Here is a 23,031-nt window from a genome sequence, read left to right on the forward strand (position 1 = left end):
TATACAAGTTTGTCTTCACCCATAAATATTTCAGTGAAACAAAAGTAATAGCAAAAAGAAAAAGAAAAAAGTTTCAGGGAATTGAGGAATTGAAGTAGTTTCAGGAAAAAGTTGGTAGTATAAAGAAAGACAGAAAAATACTGTGGGAAAGAAATGAATATTATGTTTGGATCTACATAGGTTGGTGGTTTTTCTATTGAAAATACTTAGTATACGCTGTTTTTCAGATATATTCACTAACTTACCACCTCGAACATTTTTGAATCAAAATTAAATTTTCATTATTTGTGTGCTCTTGTGGAGCACTCTCAATAATACCCATACCATTTTGTCTTTTTCCATTTGCTGGCTCTGTTGCTTTCTCCTATTAAAAAGAAAAGAACAGCAACTTCAGAAAACATTGTATTTACTCACCATTCTGTCAGTAAGACAACAAAAATGTACTGTATTTATCAAATCATAAGCAATATTTGGGGAGAAGCTAAAAATATAAGTAAAAGTCAGGTCCTGCCTTATATTTCAGCAAAGTTAGAGATACATAAAAGGTAATAAAAACAGAAAAGTGTAGTCCATGAGTTCTACAACTAAAGTGAAAAAAGTAAGTACAGGAACAAGGAAAAGAACAATCAGTTCTACTTGGGGAGCTCAGGAAATGCTACAAAGATAGAGCCATATTTTGAAACATAGACCAAGAAAAGAACAGTGAGGGCAGGAAGGGTTTCTAGACAGAGACGCATGCTCAAAAGGATGAGGCATGAAATGATAGGGCAAATGAAGGGTACCAAAATAATGCTGTAAGAGTGGAACATAGTGAGAGGGAATGGAATGGAGAGAGAAAATGGGAGAATCAGGCCAAACCACAAAAGATATGGGCCACACTAGAGTGTGAACTCTCCCCATCATGTAATGGGGAACCATTCAAAAGCAGATGAGTTATATATCATTATAAATATATTTTATAAAAGTCACCTTGGCAGCAACAAAAAGATAGATATGAACACGGCATGGGGGAAATTAAACAAGAGTATTTCAAAATTATGGGTCAGAGAGTGAATTATGATAATGAGATATAAAAAATGCTAAGCAGTAGAAAATATAGAATTTGCAAGTGACTGAACTGATGATTTGAGAAAGTGCTGAAATGTAGAAATTGTCCTGCTTCAATGTTTCAGTGCTACTACTAGGTGTTATTTCCTAGGATGATGAAACCAGATGACAGAGTAGATTACAAAACATCAGGAAAGGGTCAAGGACAATGTCTTCAGTGTGTGACATAACAAATTTGAGGCACCCAGAAAGCAAGAGTGGATGACCTTACTCAGGAAAAGCATATAATGTGAAGAGGAGGAATATTTTTAAATTATACTAAACTCACAGAATTAAATCATGCAACACTATACCCTTCTCTGAAGTTTTGAAAATGAAAACAAGAGGAGAAAAAAATCTTGAGATTCAAAATTTCGATTATATATTTCAACATTTGTTTCAAGGATATAAAATATACTTTTACTAATGTAAACAAACATTTATTTCTGAAATATTATGGTAATATGCATTTTTAATTGAATGAAAAATGTAATTCTAAAACATCAACTCAAGATGCTGCTCAAGCAGGACCCCGTATTCACATGAGGAGAGAAAACGGGGACTGAAAAATCACATCAGGCCAGGCATAGTGGCTCACACCTGTAATCCCAACACTTACGGAGGCAGAGGCAAAAGGATAGCTTGAGTCCAGGTGTTTGAGACCTCCCTGGGCAATATAGAAAGACCCCATTCTCCACACACAAAAATCAAGTCAGCAGAATTCCTGAGTTTTAGAGATGCAAAACTTTATGTATAAGGTTTAACAACTATGAATACTGAAGTTAATAAAGCTTCCTGACAATAACATAAAATGTCTTTATTGCCAGAGATATTTTTAAAATTAGAAAATTATCTTCTGGAGATAATTGTTCATACTTTCTTAGAAATCTTAACTTTCTTATAATCTTATGATAACAGGTAGTTTATTTTTTAAAATCATAAATTTTCATTACATTTTGATGTGTGCATGTCTATTTTATACCAATATTATTAGAAATCAGAATATCTCCAGAAATAATTTCTGAATTTATTTACTTTAATATTTTATTTATTTTTGTGGGTACATTATGCACATATTAATACACATTTATAAGGTACATGAGGCATTTTGATACAGGCAGGCAATGTGAAATAAACACAGCATGGAAAATGGAGTAACCGTCCTCTCAAGCATTTATCTTGTGAGTTATAGGCAATCCAATTACATTCTTTATTTAAAAATATGCAATTATTATTGACTATGCTCACCTTATTGTGCTAACAATAGTAACTCATATTCATCCTTTCTATTTTTTGTACCCATTAACCATCCCCAACTCCTGCCAAACTCTTATTACCCTTCCCAGCCTCTGGTAACCATCCTTCTACTCTATGCCCACAAGTTGAATTGCTTTTTTAGAACCCAGAAACAAGCAAAAACATGCAATGTTTGTCTTTCTGTGTCAGGCTTATTTCACTTAACAATTTCCACTTCCATCCACGATGTTGCAAATGATTGGATCTCATTCTTTTTATGGCTAAATAGTACTCCATTGTATATCTGTACCATATTTTCTTTATCCATTCATCTGTTGATGGAATCTTAGGTTGCTTCCAAATCTTAGCTGTTGTAAATAGTGCTGCAAACAAACATAGGAGTGCAGTTATTTCTTTGATATACTGATTCCCTTTCTTTTGGATATATACACACAGTGGGATTGCTGGATCATATTGTAGCTCAATTTTTAGTTTTTTGAGACATATCTGAACTCTTCTCCATAGTGGTTGTACTCATTTACATTCCCATCTATAGTGTACAAGGGTTCCCTTCTCTTCACGTCCTCACCAGCAATTGTCGTTGCCTATCTTTAGGATATAAGCCATTTAAGCTGAGGCGAGATAATATCTCATTGTAGTTTTGATCTGCATTTCTCTGATGATCAGTGAAGTTGAGTACCTTTTAATATGCCTGTTTTCCATTTGTATGTCTTCTTTTGAGAAATGTCTGTTCAAATCTTTTCCCCATTTTTTGATTGGATTATTGGATTTTTTTTTCTATAGAGTTGTTTGAGCTTCTTACATATTCTGCTTATTAATCCCTTGTCAGATGGGTAGCTTGCAAACATTTTCTCCCATTCTGTGGATTGTCTTTTCATTTTGTTGACTGTATCCTTTGCTGTGCAGAAGTTGTTTAACTTGATGCGGTCACATTTGTCAATTTTTGCTTTTGTTGCCTGTGCTTGTGCAGTATTACTCAAGAAATTTTTACTTAGACTATTGTCCTAGAGATTTCCCCCAATGTTTTCTTGTACCAGTTTCATAGTTTGAGGTCTTAGATTTAAGTCTTTAATCCATTTTTATTTGGCTTTTGTATATGGTGAGAGATAGGGGTCTAGGCAAGGTGTGGTGGTTCACGCCTGTAATCACAGCATTTTGGGAGGCTGAAGCAGGCGGATTACCTGAGGTCAAGAGTTTGAGACCAGCCTAGACAACATGGTGAAACCCCTTCTCTACTAAAAATAGAAAAATTAGCCAGGCATAGTGGTGGGTGCCTGTAATCCCAGCTACTTGGGAGGCTGAGGCAAGAGAATCACTTGAACCCAGAAGGCAGAGGTTGCAGTGAGCCAAGATTGTGCCACTGCACTGCAGCCTGGGTGACAGATCCAGACTCCATCTCAAAAACAAACAAAACAAAACAAAACAAACAAACAAACAAAAAAAGCATAGTGGTCTAGTTTCATTCTTCTGCATATAGATACCCAGTTTTCCCAGCACCATATATTGAAGAAACTGTCTTTTCCCCCAGTGTATGTTCCTGGTGCCTTTTGCAAATGTATGTTCACTGTAGGTATGTGTCTTTGTTTCTGGTTTCTCTATTCTGTTGCATTCGTCTGCTTTTATGACAATACCATGTGTCTGCTTTTATGATAGTACCATGATGTTTTGATTACTATAGCTCAGTAGTATAATTTAAAGTCAGGTAATGTGATTTCTCCACATTTCTTTTATTTGTTGTTTTGTTTTTATTTTTGTTTTCTTTGTTCTCATCTGCATATTCTTTTTTTATTATACTTCAATTTCTAGGGTACATGTGCACAATGTGCAGGTTTATTACATATGTATACATGTGCCGTGTTGGTGTGCTGCACCCATTAACTCATCATTTACATTAAGTATATCTCTTAATGCTATCACTCCCCCCTCCCCCATCCCATGACAGGCCACAGTGTGTGATGTTCCCCTTCCTGTGTCCAAGTGTTCTCATTGTTCAGTTCCCACCTATGAGTGAGAACATGCGGTGTTTGGTTTTCTGTTCTTGTGATAGTTTGCTGAGAATGATGGTTTCCAGCTGCATCCATGTCCCAAAAAGGACATGAACTCATCCTTTTTTATAACTGCATAGTATTCCATGGTGTATATGTGCCACATTTTCTTAATCCAGTCTATGATTGATGGACATTTGGGTTGATTCCAAGTCTTTGCTATTGTGAATAGTGCCACAATAAACATAAGTGTGCATGTGTTTTTATAGCAGCATGATTTATAATCCTTTAGGTATATAGCTATAAATGGGATGGCAGGGTCAAATGGTATTTCTAGTTCTAGATCCTTGAGGAATCCCCACACTCTCTTCCACAATGGTTGAACTAGTTTACAGTCCCACCAACAGTGTAAAAGTGTTCCTATTTCTCCACATCCTCTCCAGCACCCGTTGTTTCCTGACTTTTTAATGATCACCATTCTAACTGGTGTGAGATGGTATTTCATTGTGGTTTTGATTTGCATTTCTCTGATGGCCAGTGATGATGAGCATTTTTTCACGTGTCTGTTGACTGCATCAATGTCTTCTTTTGAGAACTTTCTGTTCATATCCTTCACCCACTTTTTGATGGGGTTGTTTGTTTTTTTCTTGTAAATTTAAGTTCTTTGTAGGTTCTGGACATTAGCCCTTTGTCAGATGAGTAGATTGCAAAAATTTTCTCCCATTCTGTAGGTTGCCTGTTCACTCTGATGGTAGTTTCTTTTGCTGTGCAGAAGCTCTTTAGTTTAATTAGATCCCATTTGTCAATTGTGGCTTTTGTTGCCATTGCTTTTGGTGTTTTAGACATGAAGTCCTTGCCCATGCCTATGTCCTGAATGGTATTGCCTAGGTTTTCTTCTAGGGTTTTTATGGTTTTAGGTCTAACATTTAAGTCTCTAATCCATCTTGAATTAATTTTTGAATGAGGTATAAGGAAGGGATCCAGTTTCAGCTTTCTACATATGCCTAGCCAGTTTTCCCAGCACCATTTATTAAATAGGGAATCCTTTCCCCATTTCTTGTTTTTGTCAGGTTTGTCAAATATCAGATGGTTGTAGATGTGTGGTATTATTTCTGAGGACTCTGTTATGTCCATTGGTCTATATCTCTGTTTTGGTACCAGTACCATGCTGTTTTGGTTACTGTAGGCTTATAGCATAGTTTGAAGTCAGGTAGCATGATGCCTCCAGCTTTGTTCTTTTGGCTTAGGATTGTCTTGGCAATGTGGGCTCTTTTTTGGTTCCATATGAACTTTAAAGAAGTTTTTTCCAATTCTGTGAAGAAACTCATTGGTAGCTTAATGGGGATGGCATTGAATCTACAGATTACCTTGGGTAGTATGGCCATTTTCACGATATTGATTCTTCCTATCCATGAGCATGGAATGTTATTCCATTTGTTTGTGTTCTCTTTTATTTCATTGAGCAGTGGTTTGTTGTTCTCCTTGAGGAGGTCCTTCACATCCCTTGTAAGTTGGATTCCTAGGTATTTTATTCTCTTTGAAGCAATTGTGAGTGGAAGTTCACTCATGGTTTGGCTCTGTTTGTCTGTTATTGGTGTATAAGAATGCTTGTGATTTTTGTACATTGATTTTGTATCCTGAGACTTTGCTGAAGTTACTTATCAGCTTAAGGAGATTTTGGGCTGAGATGATGGGGTTTTCTAAATATACAATCATGTCATCTGCAAACAGGGACAATTTGATTTCCTCTTTTCTTACTTGAATACCCTTTATTTCTTTCTCTTGCCTGACTGCCCTGGCCAGAATTTCCAACACTATGTTGAATAGGAGTGGTGAGAGAGGGCATCCCTGTCTTGTGCCAGTTTTCAAAGGGAATGCTTCCTGTTTTTGCCCATTCAGTATGATATTGGCTGTGGGTTTGTCATAAATAGCTCTTATGATTTTGGGATACGTTCCATCAATACCAAATTTATTGAGAGTTTTTAGCATGAAGTGCTGTTGAATTTTCTTAAAGGCCTTTTCTGCATCTATTGAGATAATCATGTGGTTTTTGTCTTTGGTTCTTTTTATATGGTGGATTACATTTATTGATTTGCATATGTTGAACCAGCCTTGCATCCCAGGGATGAAGCCAACTTGATCACAGTGGATAAGCTTTTTGATGTGCTGCTGGATTCAGTTTGCCAGTATTTTATTGGGGATTTTTGCATTGATGTTCATCAGGGATATTGGTCTAAAATTCTCTTTTTTTGTTGTGTCGCTGCCAGGCTTTGGTATCAGGATGAAGCTGGCCTCATAAAATGAGTTAGGGAGGATTCCCTCTTTTCTATTGATTGGAATAGATTCAGAAGGAATGGTACTCACTCCTCCTTGTACCTCTGGTAGAATTTGGCTGTGAATCCGTCTGGTCCTGGACTTTTTTTGGTTGGTAGGCTATCAATTATTGCCTCAATTTCAGAGCCTGTTATTGGTCTATTCAGGGATTCAACTTCTTCCTGGTTTAGTCTTGGGAGAGTGTATGTGTCCAGGAATTTATCCATTTCTTCTAGGTTTTCTAGTTTATTTGCATAGAGGTGTTTATAGTACTCTCTGATAGTAGTTTGTATTTCTGTGGGGTCCGTGGTGATATCCCCTTTATCATTTTTTATTACATCTATTTGATTCTTCTCTCTTTTCTTCTTTATTAATCTTGCTAGTAGTCTATCAATTTTGTTGATCTTTTCAAAAAACCAGCTCCTGGATTCACTGATTTTTTGAAGGGTTTTTTTTGTGTCTATCTCCTTCAGCTCTGCTCTGATCTTAGTGATTTCTTGCCTTCTGCTAGCTTTTGAATGTGTTTGCTCTTGCTTCTCTAGTTCTTTTAATTGTGACGTTAGGGTGTCAATTTTAGATCTTTCCTGCTTTCTCTTGTGGGCATGCTAAAATTTCCCTCCACACACGGCTTTAAATGAGTCCCAGAGATTCTGGTATGTTGTGTCTTTGTTCTCATTGGTTTCAAAGAACATCTTTATTTCTGCCTTCTTTTTGTTATGTACCCAGTAGTCATTCAGGAGCAGGTTGTTCAGTTTCCATGTAGTTGAGCAGTTTTGAGTGAGTTTCTTAATCCTGAGTTCTAGTTTGATTGCACTGTGGTCTGAGAGACAGTTTGCTATAATTTCTGTTCTTTTACATTTGGCGAGGAGTGCTTTACTTCCAACTATGTGGTCAATTTTGGAATAAGTGTGACGTGGTGCTGAGAAGAATGTATATTCTGTTGATTTGGAGTGAAGAGTTCTGTAGATGTCTATTAGGTCTGCTCAGTGCAGAGCTGAGTTCAATTCCTGGATATCTTTGTTAAATTTTTGTCTCATCGATCTGTCTAATGTTGACAGTGAGGTGTTAAAGTGTCCCATTATTATTGTGTAGGAGTCTAAGTCTCTTTGCAAGTCTCTAAGGACTTGCTTTATGAATCTGGGTGCTCCTGTATTGGGTGCATATATATTTAGGATAGTTAGCTCTTCTTGGTGAATTGATCCCTTTACCATTATGTAATGGCCTTCTTTGTCTCTTTTAATCTTTGTTGGTTTAAAGTCTGTTTTATCAGAGACTAGGATTGCAACCCCCGCCTTTTTTTGTTCTCCATTTGCTTGGTAGATCTTCCCCCAACCCTTTATTCTGAGCCTATGTATATCTCTGCACATGAGATGGGTCTCCTGAATACAGCACACTGATGGGTCATGACTCTTTTTTTTTTTTTTTTTTTTTTTGAGACGGAGTCTCGCTCTGTCACCCAGGCTGGAGTGCAGTGGCGCAATCTCGGCTCACTGCAAGCTCCGCCTCCCGGGTTCACGCCATTCTCCTGCCTCAGCCTCCCGAGTAGCTGGGACTACAGGCGCCCGCCCCTGCGCCCGGCTAATTTTTTCTATTTTTAGTAGAGACGGGGTTTCACCATGGTCTCGATCTCCTGACCTTGTGATCCGCCCACCTCGGCCTCCCAAAGTGCTGGGATTACAGGCGTGAGCCACCACGCCCGGCCGGGTCATGACTCTTTATCCAATTTGCCAGTCTGTGTCTTTTAATTGGAGCATTTAGCCCATTTACATTTAAGGTTAATATTGTTATGTGTGAATTTGATCCTGTCATTATGATGTTAGCTGGTTATTTTGCTCATTAGTTGATGCGGTTTCTTCCTAGCATCAATGGTCTTTACATTTTGGCATGTTTTTGTGGTGGCTGATACCAGTTGTTCCTTTCCATGTTTAGTGCTTCCTTCAGGAGCTCTTGTAGGGTAGGCCTGGTGGTGACAAAATCTCTCAGCATTTGCTTGTCTGTAAAGGATTTTATTTCTCCTTCATTTATGAAACTTAGTTTGGCTGGATATGAAATTCTAGGCTGAAAATTCTTTTCTTTAAGAATGTTGAATATTGGCCCTCACTCTCTTCTGGCTTATAGAATTTCTGCTGAGAGATGCTCTGTTAGTCTGATGGGCTTCCCTTTGTGGGTAACCCGACTTTTCTCTCTGGCTGCCCTTAACATTTTTCCCTTCATTTCAACTTTGGTGAATCTGACAATTATGTGTCTTGGAGTTGTTCTTCTCGAGGAGTATCTTTGTGGCATTCTCTGTATTTTCTGAATTTGAATGTTGGCCTGCCTTGCTAGGTTGGGGAAGTTCTCCTGGATAATATCCTGCAGAGTGTTTTCCAACTTGGTTCCATTCTCCCTGTCACTTTCAGGTACACCAATCAGACATAGATTTGGTCTTTTCACATAGTCCCATATTTCTTGGAGGCTTTGTTCATTTCTTTTTACTCTTTTTTTCTCTGAACTTCTCTTCTCACTTGATTTCATTCATTTGATCTTCAATCACTGATACCCTTTCTTCCAGTTGATCAAATAGGTTACTGAAGCTTGTGCATTTGTCACATAGTTCTTGTGCCATGGTTTTTGGCTCTGTCAGGTCATTTAAGGACTTCTCTACATTGGTTATTCTAGTTAGCCGATCTTCTAATCTTTTTTCAAGGTTTTTAGCTTCTTTGCGATGGGTCCGAACTTCCTCCTTTAGCTCGGAGAAGTTTGATTGTCTGAAGCCTTCTTCTCTCAACTAGTCAAAGTCATTCTCTGTCCACTTTGTTCTGTTGCTGGCAAGGAGCTGCATTCCTTTGGAGGAGAAGAGGTGCTCTGATTTTCAGAATTTTCAGCTTTTCTGTTCTGTTTTCTCCCCACATTTGTGGTTTTATCTACTTTTGGTCTTTGATGATGGTGACGTACAGATGGGGTTTTGGTGTGGATGTCCTTTCTGTTTGTTAGTTTTCCTTCTAACAGTCAGGACCCTCAGCTGCAGATCTGTTGGAGTTTGCTGGAGGTTCACTCCAGACCCTGTTTGCCTGGGTATCAGCAGCAGAGGCTGCAGAAGAGAGAATATTGGTGAACAGCAAATGTTGCTGCCTGATCATTCCTCTGGAAGCTTCGTCTCAGAGGGGTACCCGGCCGTGTGAGATGTCAGTCTGCCCCTACTGGGGGCAGGCCTCCCAGTTAGGCTACTTGGGGTCAGGGACCCACTTGAGGAAGCAGTCTGTCCGTTCTCAGATCTCAAACTCTGTGCTGGGAGAACCACTACTCTCTTCAAAGCTGTCAGACAGGGACATTTAAATCTGCAGAGGTTTATGCTGTCTTTTGTTTGGCTATGCCCTGTCCCCAGAGGTGGAGTCCACAGAGGCAGGCAGGCCTCCTTGAGCTGCGGTGGGCTCCACCCAGTTCAAGCTTTCCAGCAGCTTTATTTACCTACTAAAGCCTCAGCAATGGTAAGCACCCCTCCGCAAGCCTCATTGCTGCCTTGCAGTTAGATCTCAGAATACTGTGCTAGCAATGAGGGAAGCCCCATGGGTGTGGGACCCTCCAAATCAGGCATGGGATATAATCTCCTGGTGTGCCATTTGCTAAGACCCTTGGAAAAGTGCAGTATTAGGGTGGCAGTGACCCGATTTTCCAGGTGCTGTGTGCCACAGTTTCCCTTGGCTAGGAAAGGGAATTCCCTTACCCCTTAAACTTCCAGGGTGAGGCGATGTCTCACCCTGCTTCGGCTCTCGCTCGGTGGGCTGCACCCACTGTTCTGCACCCACTGTCCCACATGTCCCAGTGAGATGAACCCGGTACCTCAGTTGGAAATGCAGAAATCATCCGTCTTTTGTGTTGCTCACGCTGGGAGCTGTAGCCTGGACCTGTTCCTATTTGGCCATCTTGGAACCACCCCCCTCCAGATTTCTTATTTTTGCATAGGATAGCTTTGGCTACTCTGGGTTTTTTATGGTACCATATAAATTTTAGGATACTTTTTTCTATTTCTATGAGGAATGTAATTGATATTTTGATGAGAATTGCATCGAATCTGTAGATTCTTTGGGGTAGTATGAAACTTTTAACAATATTGATTCTTCCAATTCATGAACATAGAATATTTTCCATTTTTTTGGTGTTCTATTCCATTTCTTCACCAGTGTTTCGTGGTTTTCATTGTAGAGATATTTCACTTCTTGGGTTAAGTTAGTTCCTAGGTATTTAATTTTACATGTAACTGTTGTAAATAAGATTACTTTCTTATTTCTTTTTCATATTGTTCACTGTTGGCATCTGGAAATGCTACCAATTTTTGTATGTTAATGTTGTATCCTGCAACTTTACTGAATTCATTTATCAGTTCTAATAGTTTACTTGTGGAGTCTTCAGGTTTTGTCACATATAAGATCATATCATCTATTAAAAAAGGATAATTTGACTTTCTCCTTTCCAATTGAATGTCCCTTATATCTTTCTCTTGTCTGATTGTGCTGGCTAGAACTTCCAGTACTATTTTCAGTAACAGTGATGACAGTGAGCATTCTTGTCATGTTCCACATCTTAGAGGAAACCCAAATTTGGGTTCGCCACTCAGTATGATACTAGCTGTGGGTCTGTCATACATGGCTTTTATTGTTGAGGTATGCTCCTTCCACATCTAGTTGAGGGTTTTTATCATGAAGGGATGTTGAATTTTATCAAATGCTTTTTTGGCATCAATTAAAATTATCATATGGTTTTTATCCTTCATTCTGTTGATATGATGATCTTGTTGATTGATTTGCACATGTTGAACTATCCTTGCATCTCAGGGATGAATCTCACTTGGTTATGACAAATGATCTTTCTAATATATTGTTGAATTCAGTTTGCAAATATTCCATTGAGGATTTTTGCACTTTAAATATGTCATGCCACTCTCTCATGGCCTGTAAGGAGGTTTCCACTGAAAAATCAGATTCCAGATTTATTGTAGCCCCATTGTCTGTTGTTTCTTTTCTCTTCCTGCTTTTAGAATCCTTTCTTTATCCTTGACCTTTGGCAGTTTGATTAATAAATGCTCTGAGGTAGTCTTCTTTGGGTTAAATCTGCTTGATGTTCTATGACCTTCTTGTACTTGGATATTAATATCTTTCTCCAGGTTTAAGATGTTCTCTGTTATTATCCCTTCAAAAAAACTCTCTTTCTTTCTTTCTTTTTTTTTTTTTTTTTTTTTAGATGGAGTCTCACTCTGTTTCCCAGACTGGATTGCAGTGGTGTGATCTCAGCTCACTGCTACCTCCACCTCCTAGCTTCAAGTGATTCTTATACCTCAGCCTCCCAAGTAGCTGGGACTACAGGCATGTGTCACCACACCTGGCTAATTTTTGTATTTTTAGTAGAGATGGAGTTTCACCATGTTGGCCAGACTGGTCTCAAACTCTTGACCTCAGGTGATCCACCTTCCTTGGCCTACAAAAGTGCGAGGATGACAGGCTTAAGCCACCATATCCAGCCTGTATTTCTTAAAAAAGATGAAATTCAGTTTTTATGAGACTGGCTCTAATAAAGATGAACATTAGTGGTTTATTAGGGATATGGGCAGATCTGCCAAATTGCCACATCTCTGCCAGCTGCTGTGTGAGGCTCATGAGTAGTGACCACTGAGTGGCCAGGACAGCAGCAGGTGCTGCAGGAACAGGTGCTTCCTCACTGGTTGCTCTATCTTGAAAACCCATGGCCCATGTCCCAAGGCATGGAAAGAGTTGGGGGGAGCCTCACCCCATAGCCACCATCACCTCAGGCCATGAGAATTATTGCTAGATTACTGTCTATGTTCTCTTAAGGCCCAAGGTCTCTCAAGTCACCCTGCCTGGCCTGGGACTCACCCTTCAAGGCTATGGGCTCCCCTCTGGACCACAGCATGTCCAAAAATGCCATCCAAGAGTCAAGTCTTAGAATCAGGGACTTTCAAGAGCCCACTTGGTGCTCTACCCGGCCACCCGCATGGCCGTGCTGGTGCCTAAGGTGCAAGACAAAGTCCCCTTTATTTTTCCTTCTGCTTTTCTTAAGCAGAAAAGATTTTGCCCCATAGCCACCACAGCCGGTTATATGCTGAGTCTCATCTCAGGCCAGCAAGTCACAGAGGCTCACCCAAGCCTTTCAATGTAGTACCTGGGTGTCACTGTTGTTCATTAAGGGCCTAAGGGCCCTTCAGTCAGCAGATGAGGAATGCTGCAAGTCCAGGACTGGGTCCTTTCCTTCAAGGCAGCGGGTTCCCTTCTGGCCCAGGGCGTGTCTAGAATGTCAGAGAGCCAGGGCCTGGAATGGGGCCTCCCAACTCTGACCAGTGCCCTACCTTGCTGCTGTGGCTCAGCTGGTATCTTAGATGTAAAACAAAGTGCTCCCCACTCTTTCCTCTCCTCTCCTCAAGCAGAATGAAGGGGCCTTTATCAGAGCTGTGAGCTGTGCAGCCTGAGATTAGGGGAGGGTTGATGCCAACACTCCCTTGGCTACCCCAGCTTGTATCTCAATATGGCATATCTTCCCCACCCAGCTTGTTGTCTCTTGGCCTAGTTCAGCACTAGGACTCGCCTGTGAATTGCAGTCCTTATGGCTTAGACTGCCTTTTGACGTTACTTGGAGACACAAAGTGCTGTAGCCCTCGGTGGCTAGGTTTACAGACACTCAAGTTCAGACCATCGGGACTGGTGATTTTCCTCTGGCTAAGGCTGGTTTAAATGCTCCCTTCATGGGTGGACATCAGTTGAGTTTGGTCTAATTTTCCTTTTTGCTCTAACAGAACAGCACTGGGTTCACAGCCTCATACTTGCTGTGTTCTCCCTCCCCCAGCACTCAGAGACACTCTCCACACTATGTCAGGCTGCTAGGGATGGGGGAGGGGGGGATGTCAGCCATTCAGGACTTTAAAAAATCTCTTCAGTGCCTCTTTCAGTGACATGAAGTTAAACCTAGGTACTGTGAGTGTTCACCTTACTTTTGGTTCTTATGAAGTTGTTTTTTCCTGTGTTAAGTTGGTGTCCTTGTGGTCGTGGGGAACAGTGGAATTTCTATTCCTTCATCTTCTTCCCTGAATTTATTTAAGAGGATTTTACCTTGAAATTTGTTTTCTCATTTAATGGATAAAATTAAGAACCTCCTTCATATAACCAGAAATTTTAACTAAAGATTAAATATGGCCAGGCGCGGTGGCTCAAGCCTGTAGTCCCAGCACTTTGGGAGGCCGAGACGGGCGGATCACGAGGTCAGGAGATCGAGACCATCCTGGCTAACACGGTGAAACCCCGTCTCTACTAAAAAATACAAAAAACTAGCCGGGCGAGGTGGCGGGCGCCTGTAGTCCCAGCTACTTGGGAGGCTGAGGCAGGAGAATGGCGTAAACCCGGGAGGCGGAGCTTGCAGTGAGCTGAGATCCGGCCACTGCACTCCAGCCCGGGCGACAGAGCGAGACTCCGTCTCAAAAAAAAAAAAAAAAAAAAGATTAAATATAATTATTTATGTTCTTTCTTTATTCTCAGAAACCTCTAAAATGGCTATCAAGATTATATGAAAGAGTAAGATAAATTAGTTAAGTCATGGATATGCCAAACACTAAGTTAGAAAACTTAAATGAGAAGCAAGAGTCAAAAATTAAGAATTCATAATAAATCTGATAAGGCCTAAAACAGATTTCACTGTGCATTATTTATCAACAAGGTTTTACTAGATCAAATATATGACATAACTGTTAAATTCAAAGATGTGAGGATATAAATTTCCTTTTTAAAAATTGATACATAATAGATGTGCGTATTTTTGAAGTAAATGTGATAATTTGATACATTTATATAATCAAATTAGGGTAATTGGGGTACCCATCACCTTAGTTATCTTTTCTTTCAAATGTATAGTAAATTAATGTTAACTACAGTCACCCTTATATTTTCTTTCAGTTCTTCATAAAAATCAGCTATAAAACATTCAAAGAAATCTCAGCAACTTTTTTCATTATCTGTCTTTTTTTTTTTTTTTTTTTTGAGACGGAGTCTTGCTCTGTCGCCCAGGCTGGAGTGCAGTGGCGCAATCTCGGCTCACTGCAAGCTCCGCCTCCCGGGTTCACGCCATTCTCCTGCCTCAGCCTCCCGAGTAGCTGGGACTACAGGCGCCCACAACCGCACCCGGCTAATTTTTTGTATTTTTAGTAGAGACGGGGTTTCACCGTGGTCTCGATCTCCTGACCTTGTGATCCGCCCGCCTCGGCCTCCCAAAGTGCTGGGATTACAGGCGTGAGCCACCGCGCCCGGCATCTTTTTTTTTCTTAATTTGCATTTAAAATAATTTCTATCATATTTTATAATGTAACGAGTTCCTGCGCTCATTAAATCCCACAGTTTCTGATGTGTTTTTACAATAATCTGACTCACCTTGACTCTGTTACTCAATCTTTACATTTATCTTGCCTCTCTTTAATAAATTCTTCCCCTTTATCCACCTCTTCAGCTTCATATTTGTTAAGCTGCTGTTGTGGGTTGCTTTCTAGTTCTTTAGTATAAGTCGTTTCTATTCTGTTTCTCAAAAAAAGCTAAGGACAAATGATTGTATAAATTTAGCTCCTTCCAAGAAACAGAGAAAAAAAGAATAAATCTTGTAGGGCAATGATAGATGAATAAAAGTCTCACATAGCTACTATGTAGAAAGCTACACTAAGTATGCTAGCAGTGAAGACACACATGGATTGAAAGAAGAGACGTTGTAGAGAATGTGTTCTAGGAGGAAAAACATAGGTTGGGATAAATCATTTTTAAAAGATTGGGGAGGAGGGAGAAAGAAAGAAACAAACAAAAGGACATAACCTACCAGTCAATCAAGTATGAGCTTGAAATAAAGCCATGGAATAAAGCCAAAGCCAAGGAAAAGGAGAAAAACATCACATACAGTAAGGGACATGGAGAAATACAGATGCACAACAGAGACTTTGGTTCATAGTATATTTCCAATAATACTGAGTAGTATTTATAATTAGCTTTTGGTAAAGATTTCTGTGATATAGAATTGAATTGTGTACTGTAAAACGAGACATTCAATTAGCTAAATATGGTCATCTACCACAACTTAAAAGCTGGAACATTACTACCTCAGAGAGAGAAAAATGGAAAAGGAAACATTCCATCAACTTTCTACTTGGAAGAAAAATACTAATCAGAATTCTAAGCAGTAATATATGGATTGAAAACATGTATTTAGTAGAACATGGGTTGGGGCTTTTAAAAGTTTAAACATTTTAAATCTAAAATTTTAATTTACACTTACAGTTGGAAGACTAGAAAATATATTAACACTTTAACCCTCTTTCCTATTGATGATCTATTTCTAATTTTCTTATTTATGACACATTTTTTCAATATAACTCATCTGAATTTATACATCCTAAATATTAAAAGTGAATAAAAATTTAGGCTATATCTTATAAATGAATGGATTTATTTATTAGATATGTTAGGCATATTATATTATTGCTAACATTCCATTATATAGAAATGCATTTGTCTGTTCATTCGTCGTACTCCAGGATACAAAAAAAAGTTCCCTAACCTCCAGTAGCTCATAGTAATAAAAGAGTTTTTAAATGGTTACTAAATAAATACAAAAACTTCTGAAATTTGAAATTTTAGCATGTGATATAGGATTTAGTTTGGATATTTTTAAGAACCACAACACAAATAATTCTGAAATTAAGTCCCACCGTATGGTTATTAAGAGTCTCTGCTTCTAGAACTGGTTGTTATTTTGGACAAAGCAACCATTCTTCAATTAGGTCAAGAGTATTAAATATAGTCTTAATGAAATGACAGTGGAATCTCATTGTAATAAAGATTTTGAGAAAGAAAATGTAAATTTCTAAATTTCCACAGTTTTTTAAAAATCAGAGGCAGGTTCTTGCTATGTTGCCCAGGCTGGTCTCAGACTCCTGGGCTCAAGCAATTCTGCCACCTCAGCCTCCTGAATAGCTTGGACTACAGGCATGCACCACCATACCCAGCTACATTTTCACAATTTCTAATATTATTTTAGACTAGTTACATAACCAAGGATAGAAATAGGAAAATAGCTCACATCTAAAAACTGTATATATAATACTAAAATAATGTGTCTAAGAAAGAAAAGTACATGCTATCTGCTGTACAGTTTTTGAACCAAAAGTCATCAAGGAGATTCCATGATTACTATAATAAGTAATTAGATCCATTAAAGATTTATTTAGGCATAAGTATTATAAAAGCTATCTTAGTATAATTTAAACATCACACACAGTAAGAATACTTATTCAAATCAACCTTGACCAAATTTCAAATTTGCTCTATTATGAGAAAGCTTTGCCTAATATAATTTTCCTGTCACTACATATTTTCCAGCCCATTCTTTTTTCACCCCCACTCCCTCTACATATTTGCCAAGTCTTTGTTATTTATCAAAGTAAGAAATGTTCAAAAATGTTTAGTCATGTTTCTTTTATGGTTTTCTCTAATGAACTTTCCATAGCCAACATAATACAATAATAAGTAGATTACTACTAAATTTCAAGAGTAAATGTTATAGAAAATTAAATTCAGAATGAGAAAATTAATTTTGCAAGAGACCTTTTTACCTCAGTATCAAAATCAAAGTCTTCATTAGCTGACATAGGTCGTGAGTCGTCAATAGATGGTTTGTTGAAAAGCCTTTAGAATAAAAATATACAACAAAAATGAGTGTGTTAATTTCTTTAGGCAATTAGAAGGTTCATACCTGAGTGCCCTCCCAAAACAAAACAAAACAAAAAACAAAAGTAAATCTTGTGGAAGTTTAGCTATCTGTATTTAAAATAATGTCTCTTAATATAATTAAAATTTGGCCTCTGTTGCAGTAAAGATCTTAATTACCTATTTCTACTTCCTCCTCTCCAAAGCTATGGAACAGTCCATGAAGACTCACCCTTAATTCCATAACAAATCATGACAGCTAATATATTGGTAGAGCCTGAGAATAATTGGGCTTCGCAAATTATTTGTTCTGGAGGCAGAACTTAAAATCCAAGTAATGGCTGATGTAACTTTTGTTACTTGAACTGGAAGACACCTGATAGCTTAAAATAAAGTGAAAAGATCCACTGTCCCTTCTCTATGATCTATCTCTAGTTCAAAGACTAATCTGTGTCACTTGAAAATGGCAGTCTTGGTTCTTCTGCTTGGAAACCACTTAAGCAGGCCCCCATTGCTTCCCTTTTCCTTAAAATATTACAGAATCTTCCCTGACACATCTAAAATACTTGAAAGCTAAATGTATGAATGTCAAAGGACAAATGTATATATTGTTATTAAAAATGATCTTCTGGGAGATATTAAAACTTAATTATAAAATCTAATTATTTTCCCTACATAGACTCTGCCAAATTCAGGGCCACATAAAGTATGAAGCTCTTAAAAACCTCCATAGGCACTCAGATACCAAAGGAGAGAGACTTCTGGAAAAATAGAATCCTGGTAGTTGTATCTCTATTTCCCTAAGAACTATCTAAATATCTTTCTTCCTATGGGCTCCCACTTCCAGATCCCTCTTCTGCAGGGCTCTATGGCAGTCCCCAACCTTTAAATCTTTAGCCAACGAAAGCACAAATTCCTAAAAGAGTGGGCTCAAATGACCAAGAGACAGAGCTCTCAATTTTATTGCTGCTAGAAAACAAGCTAAATGGAATTTCAGTCGTCTTCCCCCAGCATAGCCATGTTATCAGCTACCAAACTGATGGTCCATGACTGATTTGCCAGATAATCTGACCCCAGCCCTACTTGAATTGGGAAAAGAGGCAGAGGTAAGAGGATATGTGCTCTGGGGCACAGATCTACATAGTTCAGGAACCTTCAGTCCTCTAGTACTGGAGGGACTCAGCCCTCCCTCTATAAGTTGAGGTGGAAGTAGATAATACTACAATTCAATCTGCTATAGAGACTCTTCTCAATGGCTCAAATTCTTTTAACATCTTTCAATAGAAACTTTGAAGTTGATCAGTCACTCTAATTAAACAAACAAGAGCAGCAATCTGTTCAGGACTCCCCTGAACCACCTACTTAAACATGCCCTTCTAGATAAATCCCAATATCCTGTCTTCTTCATTACTATAATTTATCTTTATAAAACTTGTCATAAACCCCAATATTCACTTCTCTTTTCTAAAAACCTTATTCCTATCCAACCCAGTGTTATTTCTCTTCAAACATGGGCTTCCCCTACTAGTTTAAGTCTTCTCTTCCATTGGGTTCCCCAGTTAATTCCCTTCCTAGGCTCATCCACTGTGTTCACTAGACCCACTTTCCCTTTCTATTATTAAAACACTCATTAAAAGGATGATAAACAAGGAAGAGTAATGGGCTTTGAAATGGGTTCAAATCTCATTTCTGCCACTTCCTATATCCAAATAAGTCATCTTAATCTCTTTGAGTTTCAGATTCTCCATCCGAACAACCACTTCACCAGAATGTTAAACACAGGTTGAAGTACTGGAGGGTATTTTGATTAGTCACTAAGATTCCTTAAAATCCTGAAATTGTGTATGCTTTTGATTCTGTCTGTATAAAAATGGGGAATACTTAGCTGGCAGAAATGGAAAAATAATAGAACAAAGGAAACACCACAGAAAGCAGAGAAGAAAGTTAACAACTAAAGAAAAGATTGTAGAAAAGTCATGGAAGAAGAAAAAAGACTCTTAAAAAAAGCCCATGGAATTAAGCAGGGTAGTGGCCTAAAGGGAAAACTAAAGTAGGGAGTCAATAAGTAGATAAATCAATTAGAAATAGGCTCTATTTAGATGCTAAATATAACTAACATAATAAGTAAATGTAACATAAATAGCCTTCACTTACAATAAAATAATTCCTCTCTAGGACATGACTGGTCTTGTCTATGTAAAACCCATGCTCCTGTGGCCATAGCTAAGTGAGATCTGCCCTAAAATGTTTGATAGTAAAAGCAAGGTACTGATTACCTCTGAAATTGCCAAATATATTAAAACAAACTCTTAGACTAACCAGGCTTCTGAGAAAAACTATAAATGAGAGTTAACTAAATTTGACTTTCTGAATCGATCTGGTTTGGACCTGTACTTTGATTCCAGTGCTGTACAGGTCTCTGCCAATCTATGTAGAGGGGCAAGAGAAGGGATTTGGGAGCCAGGCAGGCTGCCAGTCAAATCATGGGCCAGCTACTTGTTAACTATGGGGACATGGGGCAGTTAATCAACCTAACTGAACCACAGTTAGCTAATTAGGAAAAAGTAGGTTATAATAACAGAGAACCTTTCAAAGCTGCTGTGATAACTATATGAGATGAGATAAGCACATAAAATAGTGTCTACCCCAGAATACAACACTCAACAGATGTTAGTTTCTTTTCTCTATATTCCCTCAGGTAACATATAATATTTTTAAAATCTGTAAGTCCTACCTTTTTACAGGATATCCAGGAATCTCATCCACTATTAAAGAAAAAAATGCATTTTAAGTCAACAATAGAAAAACACAGAATATTGAAAGTATAAGAGGGCCCAGTGGTACATGCATGTAATCCCAACTACTCAGGAGGCTGGAGGCCAGGGGATCACTTGAGAAGCCCAGGGGTTTGAGACCAGCCTGGGCAACACATTGAGACTCTGCCTTCATTAAAAGAAATCATGTATACTTTTGTGCATGCTTTAGACCTTTCTTTTTTTTTTTTCCCACAAAGTATTCCTTTAGGACCATACCTTGAGACTACACTAGAACTAATATTGATTATACTACTGGTAGGAAATTACTACATTAAGAATCCTTACTTCTCCTCCTTTGTATCAATCAAATGCAAAAGAGAATGGGATTTGCCAAAATGTGATACCTACAAATGAATTCCTGTGTACAATAATCATAATCCTAACCAAACCCTATCAGACTGACTAGCAAACTGAGTCAAACTTCAAGAACATGCTTTCTGGACTAATGAACTAGTAGTAGTTAGAACAGCATACAGTAATGCTTCATTCATTTTTATAATGATCATGCATCTGGTTGGGTGCAGTGATACATGCCTGTAGTCCTAGCTGCTCCTTTGGCTGAGGCAGGAGGACTGCTTGAGGCCAGGAATTCAAGGCCACAGTCACACTAGTCAATAGCTACTGCATGCCAGCCTGGGCAACATAGTGAGACCACATCTCTTAAAAAAACTAAATAAATAAATAAATAAAAGACTGTGTATCATTCAGGTAACTGTGATGATTGTAGAATAACATATAACCGTCAGATATACTATAATACTGTACTACTGATCATAGAGTTATGTTTTGTTTTCAATCTTTTTCTTAAATTTTTATAAAACAACAAAAATAAATTTTACCTATTAAAGTCAGTTCTTAATAGAACAAGTCAAAATGCCCAAAAAATGCATCCAAAGTGCAGTATGAGTTTTTCATTGCTCCCACCAGTGAGTTTGATTATTAAGGATCAACAGGACTTTTAACTTATTGAAGGGGGAAGAAAGTTATCTTGTATATAAATGACTAAAATGGTGAGAGTCTGATTGTCCACATAATCTAATTAAATCAGTTTACTAATTTCTGAAGAAATGTAATTCCAGAAAGGCATTTTACATTTAAACAGTGTGAAATAAAACAATTTGTATTTGACAATCCAGGACACACTTAAAATCTTGGCAGACCATCATCAGTCACCCTGTCATTGTGGTGCAGATATAAAGAAGTTTATTTAGCACTGGAAAGTAACAGAATACCATATATACTTTAGGATAGGTAGCCAATTCTTTTAAAATCAAATAATAGACATTTGTCAAATATACATATGTTAGAAATGTGTTCTAATAGTACTTTCTTTAGGGATGAAGTTCAAAGGGAAGCAGTGAAAGCAGAGATATCACAAGAGGGCAGATGAAAAGGAGATTGCACTAATAAATAGAGTCAGGTACTGACTTCCCTACTGATGTCACCAGAATTCCAAAAATACTGAGAACTACTCTATATAGCATATCACCTCATATGTTTCTGTGATATTACATTAGTGTTCTGCAATAAAATATTTAAATCAAAAGAAATTCAAACTGCTGATCTGTAAACTATTTCTGATCAAAACTTAAAATTTTGTCAAAGCATGGCTGTATTTTGATTCCATCTTAGAGGAAGGATATGAGTATCTGATAATGGCTTCCAGTTGTTGCTGTCAGATTTTTGTTTGGGAACACATCTAGAAGAGCTTATCAAGGGTTTGAGTACAAAACAAGCGTTTCCCCAAAAACCAGATAAGAAAGATTACACTTTTCCTCATGTGGACCCTTAGGTTCTAAAAATTCTGGGAAAATGTTGGCACAGGAACTCACCATCTAGGCCTGACTCTGTGTAGGTAGCTGCTGCAGTTACAAAAACATTAGGTAGGATGGTGGTAGGTGTATTCTTCCATACTTGAACACCAGAAGTACCATGTACCTAAATAATAGACCTTACAACTCTAAAAGTGTTCTTTTGAAGAGAGTACCACCAAAGAGCTTTTAAAATATTAATTTAACTTACTTTTTAGTAATCTTACTTGTTAGAATTTACATTCCCCCTCCTTGAAATTCTCACATTTTAAAATTTTTGCAACACCCCATCCTCTGATAACCTCTCCAACTTTTCTCTAGCCACTGCTCAGACTTCTTTACTAACTTCTTTTCCTCTGGTAAATGTTGATATTCCCAGGATCTTGTCACTGGCCTTCTGATTATTCCATGTCTTTCCTATCATGGACAAGCTCATTCAGATCTATGACTTTGCCTACATTATTCCAAGTCTGCATCTCCAACCTCAGTTCTACCTCCAGCTAGAAATGCCTAAAATCCAATTACCTACTGAAAATACCCCCATGAATATTCCATTTAACTCCACATGCACAGAACGAGGTTAGTCATTCCTGCTGATCTGCTGCTCTTCTCCATTCACCTGCAAATCTCCTACTCCTTCCTCATGTCCAGGTTAAAAGCTAGTTCACAACCTGTAAATCATCTGAGATTTCTCTCTGTGCCCTAAATTTGTACATCCAATAATCACTAACTCATATTGTCTCTATCTGTTCTCTGCCTCCGCTTTGTATTTCCACTACCACTGGTTCTTAACTACTGGCTTTTACAAACTACCAAATATTAATATTATTTCTTAAATAAAAAAACAAGCAAAACAAATTAAAAAGGCAAAAACCAAGAGAAAGATCAACATTTTAAAATTACTAAGTAGCTTTCTAACATCATTTATTTCACCATGGATGGGTGAAAACCACATAATGGATTGATGCTAGTCCAAGGATTGGTGACAAGGAAGCTATAGCTTTGGCTACTGTAAAAGCTTCCTTTGTCTTCCAGTCTCTTTATG

The 23,031-nt window shown here is 38.1% G+C and overlaps 1 protein-coding gene across 2 annotated transcripts in view; it reads right to left on the bottom strand.

The window, feature by feature from the left end:
• The window catches only part of LOC106994999 (ankyrin repeat domain-containing protein 26), an 84,986-nt gene that overhangs the window by 43,819 nt on the left and 18,136 nt on the right, over positions 1-23,031 (bottom strand). For both annotated transcript variants that reach the window (XM_028840983.2, XM_028840977.2), the window contains 3 exons: positions 20,094-20,124; positions 17,266-17,338; positions 325-364 (listed from right to left, as the gene is read on the bottom strand). In XM_028840983.2, coding sequence (XP_028696816.2) covers positions 325-364; positions 17,266-17,338; positions 20,094-20,124 — 144 coding nt within the window. The remainder of the gene's footprint in view (positions 1-324; positions 365-17,265; positions 17,339-20,093; positions 20,125-23,031) is intronic.

The sequence above is a fragment of the Macaca mulatta genome, chromosome 20 (genome assembly GCF_049350105.2).
Source record: "Macaca mulatta isolate MMU2019108-1 chromosome 20, T2T-MMU8v2.0, whole genome shotgun sequence".
Taxonomy (NCBI): Eukaryota; Metazoa; Chordata; class Mammalia; order Primates; family Cercopithecidae; genus Macaca; species Macaca mulatta.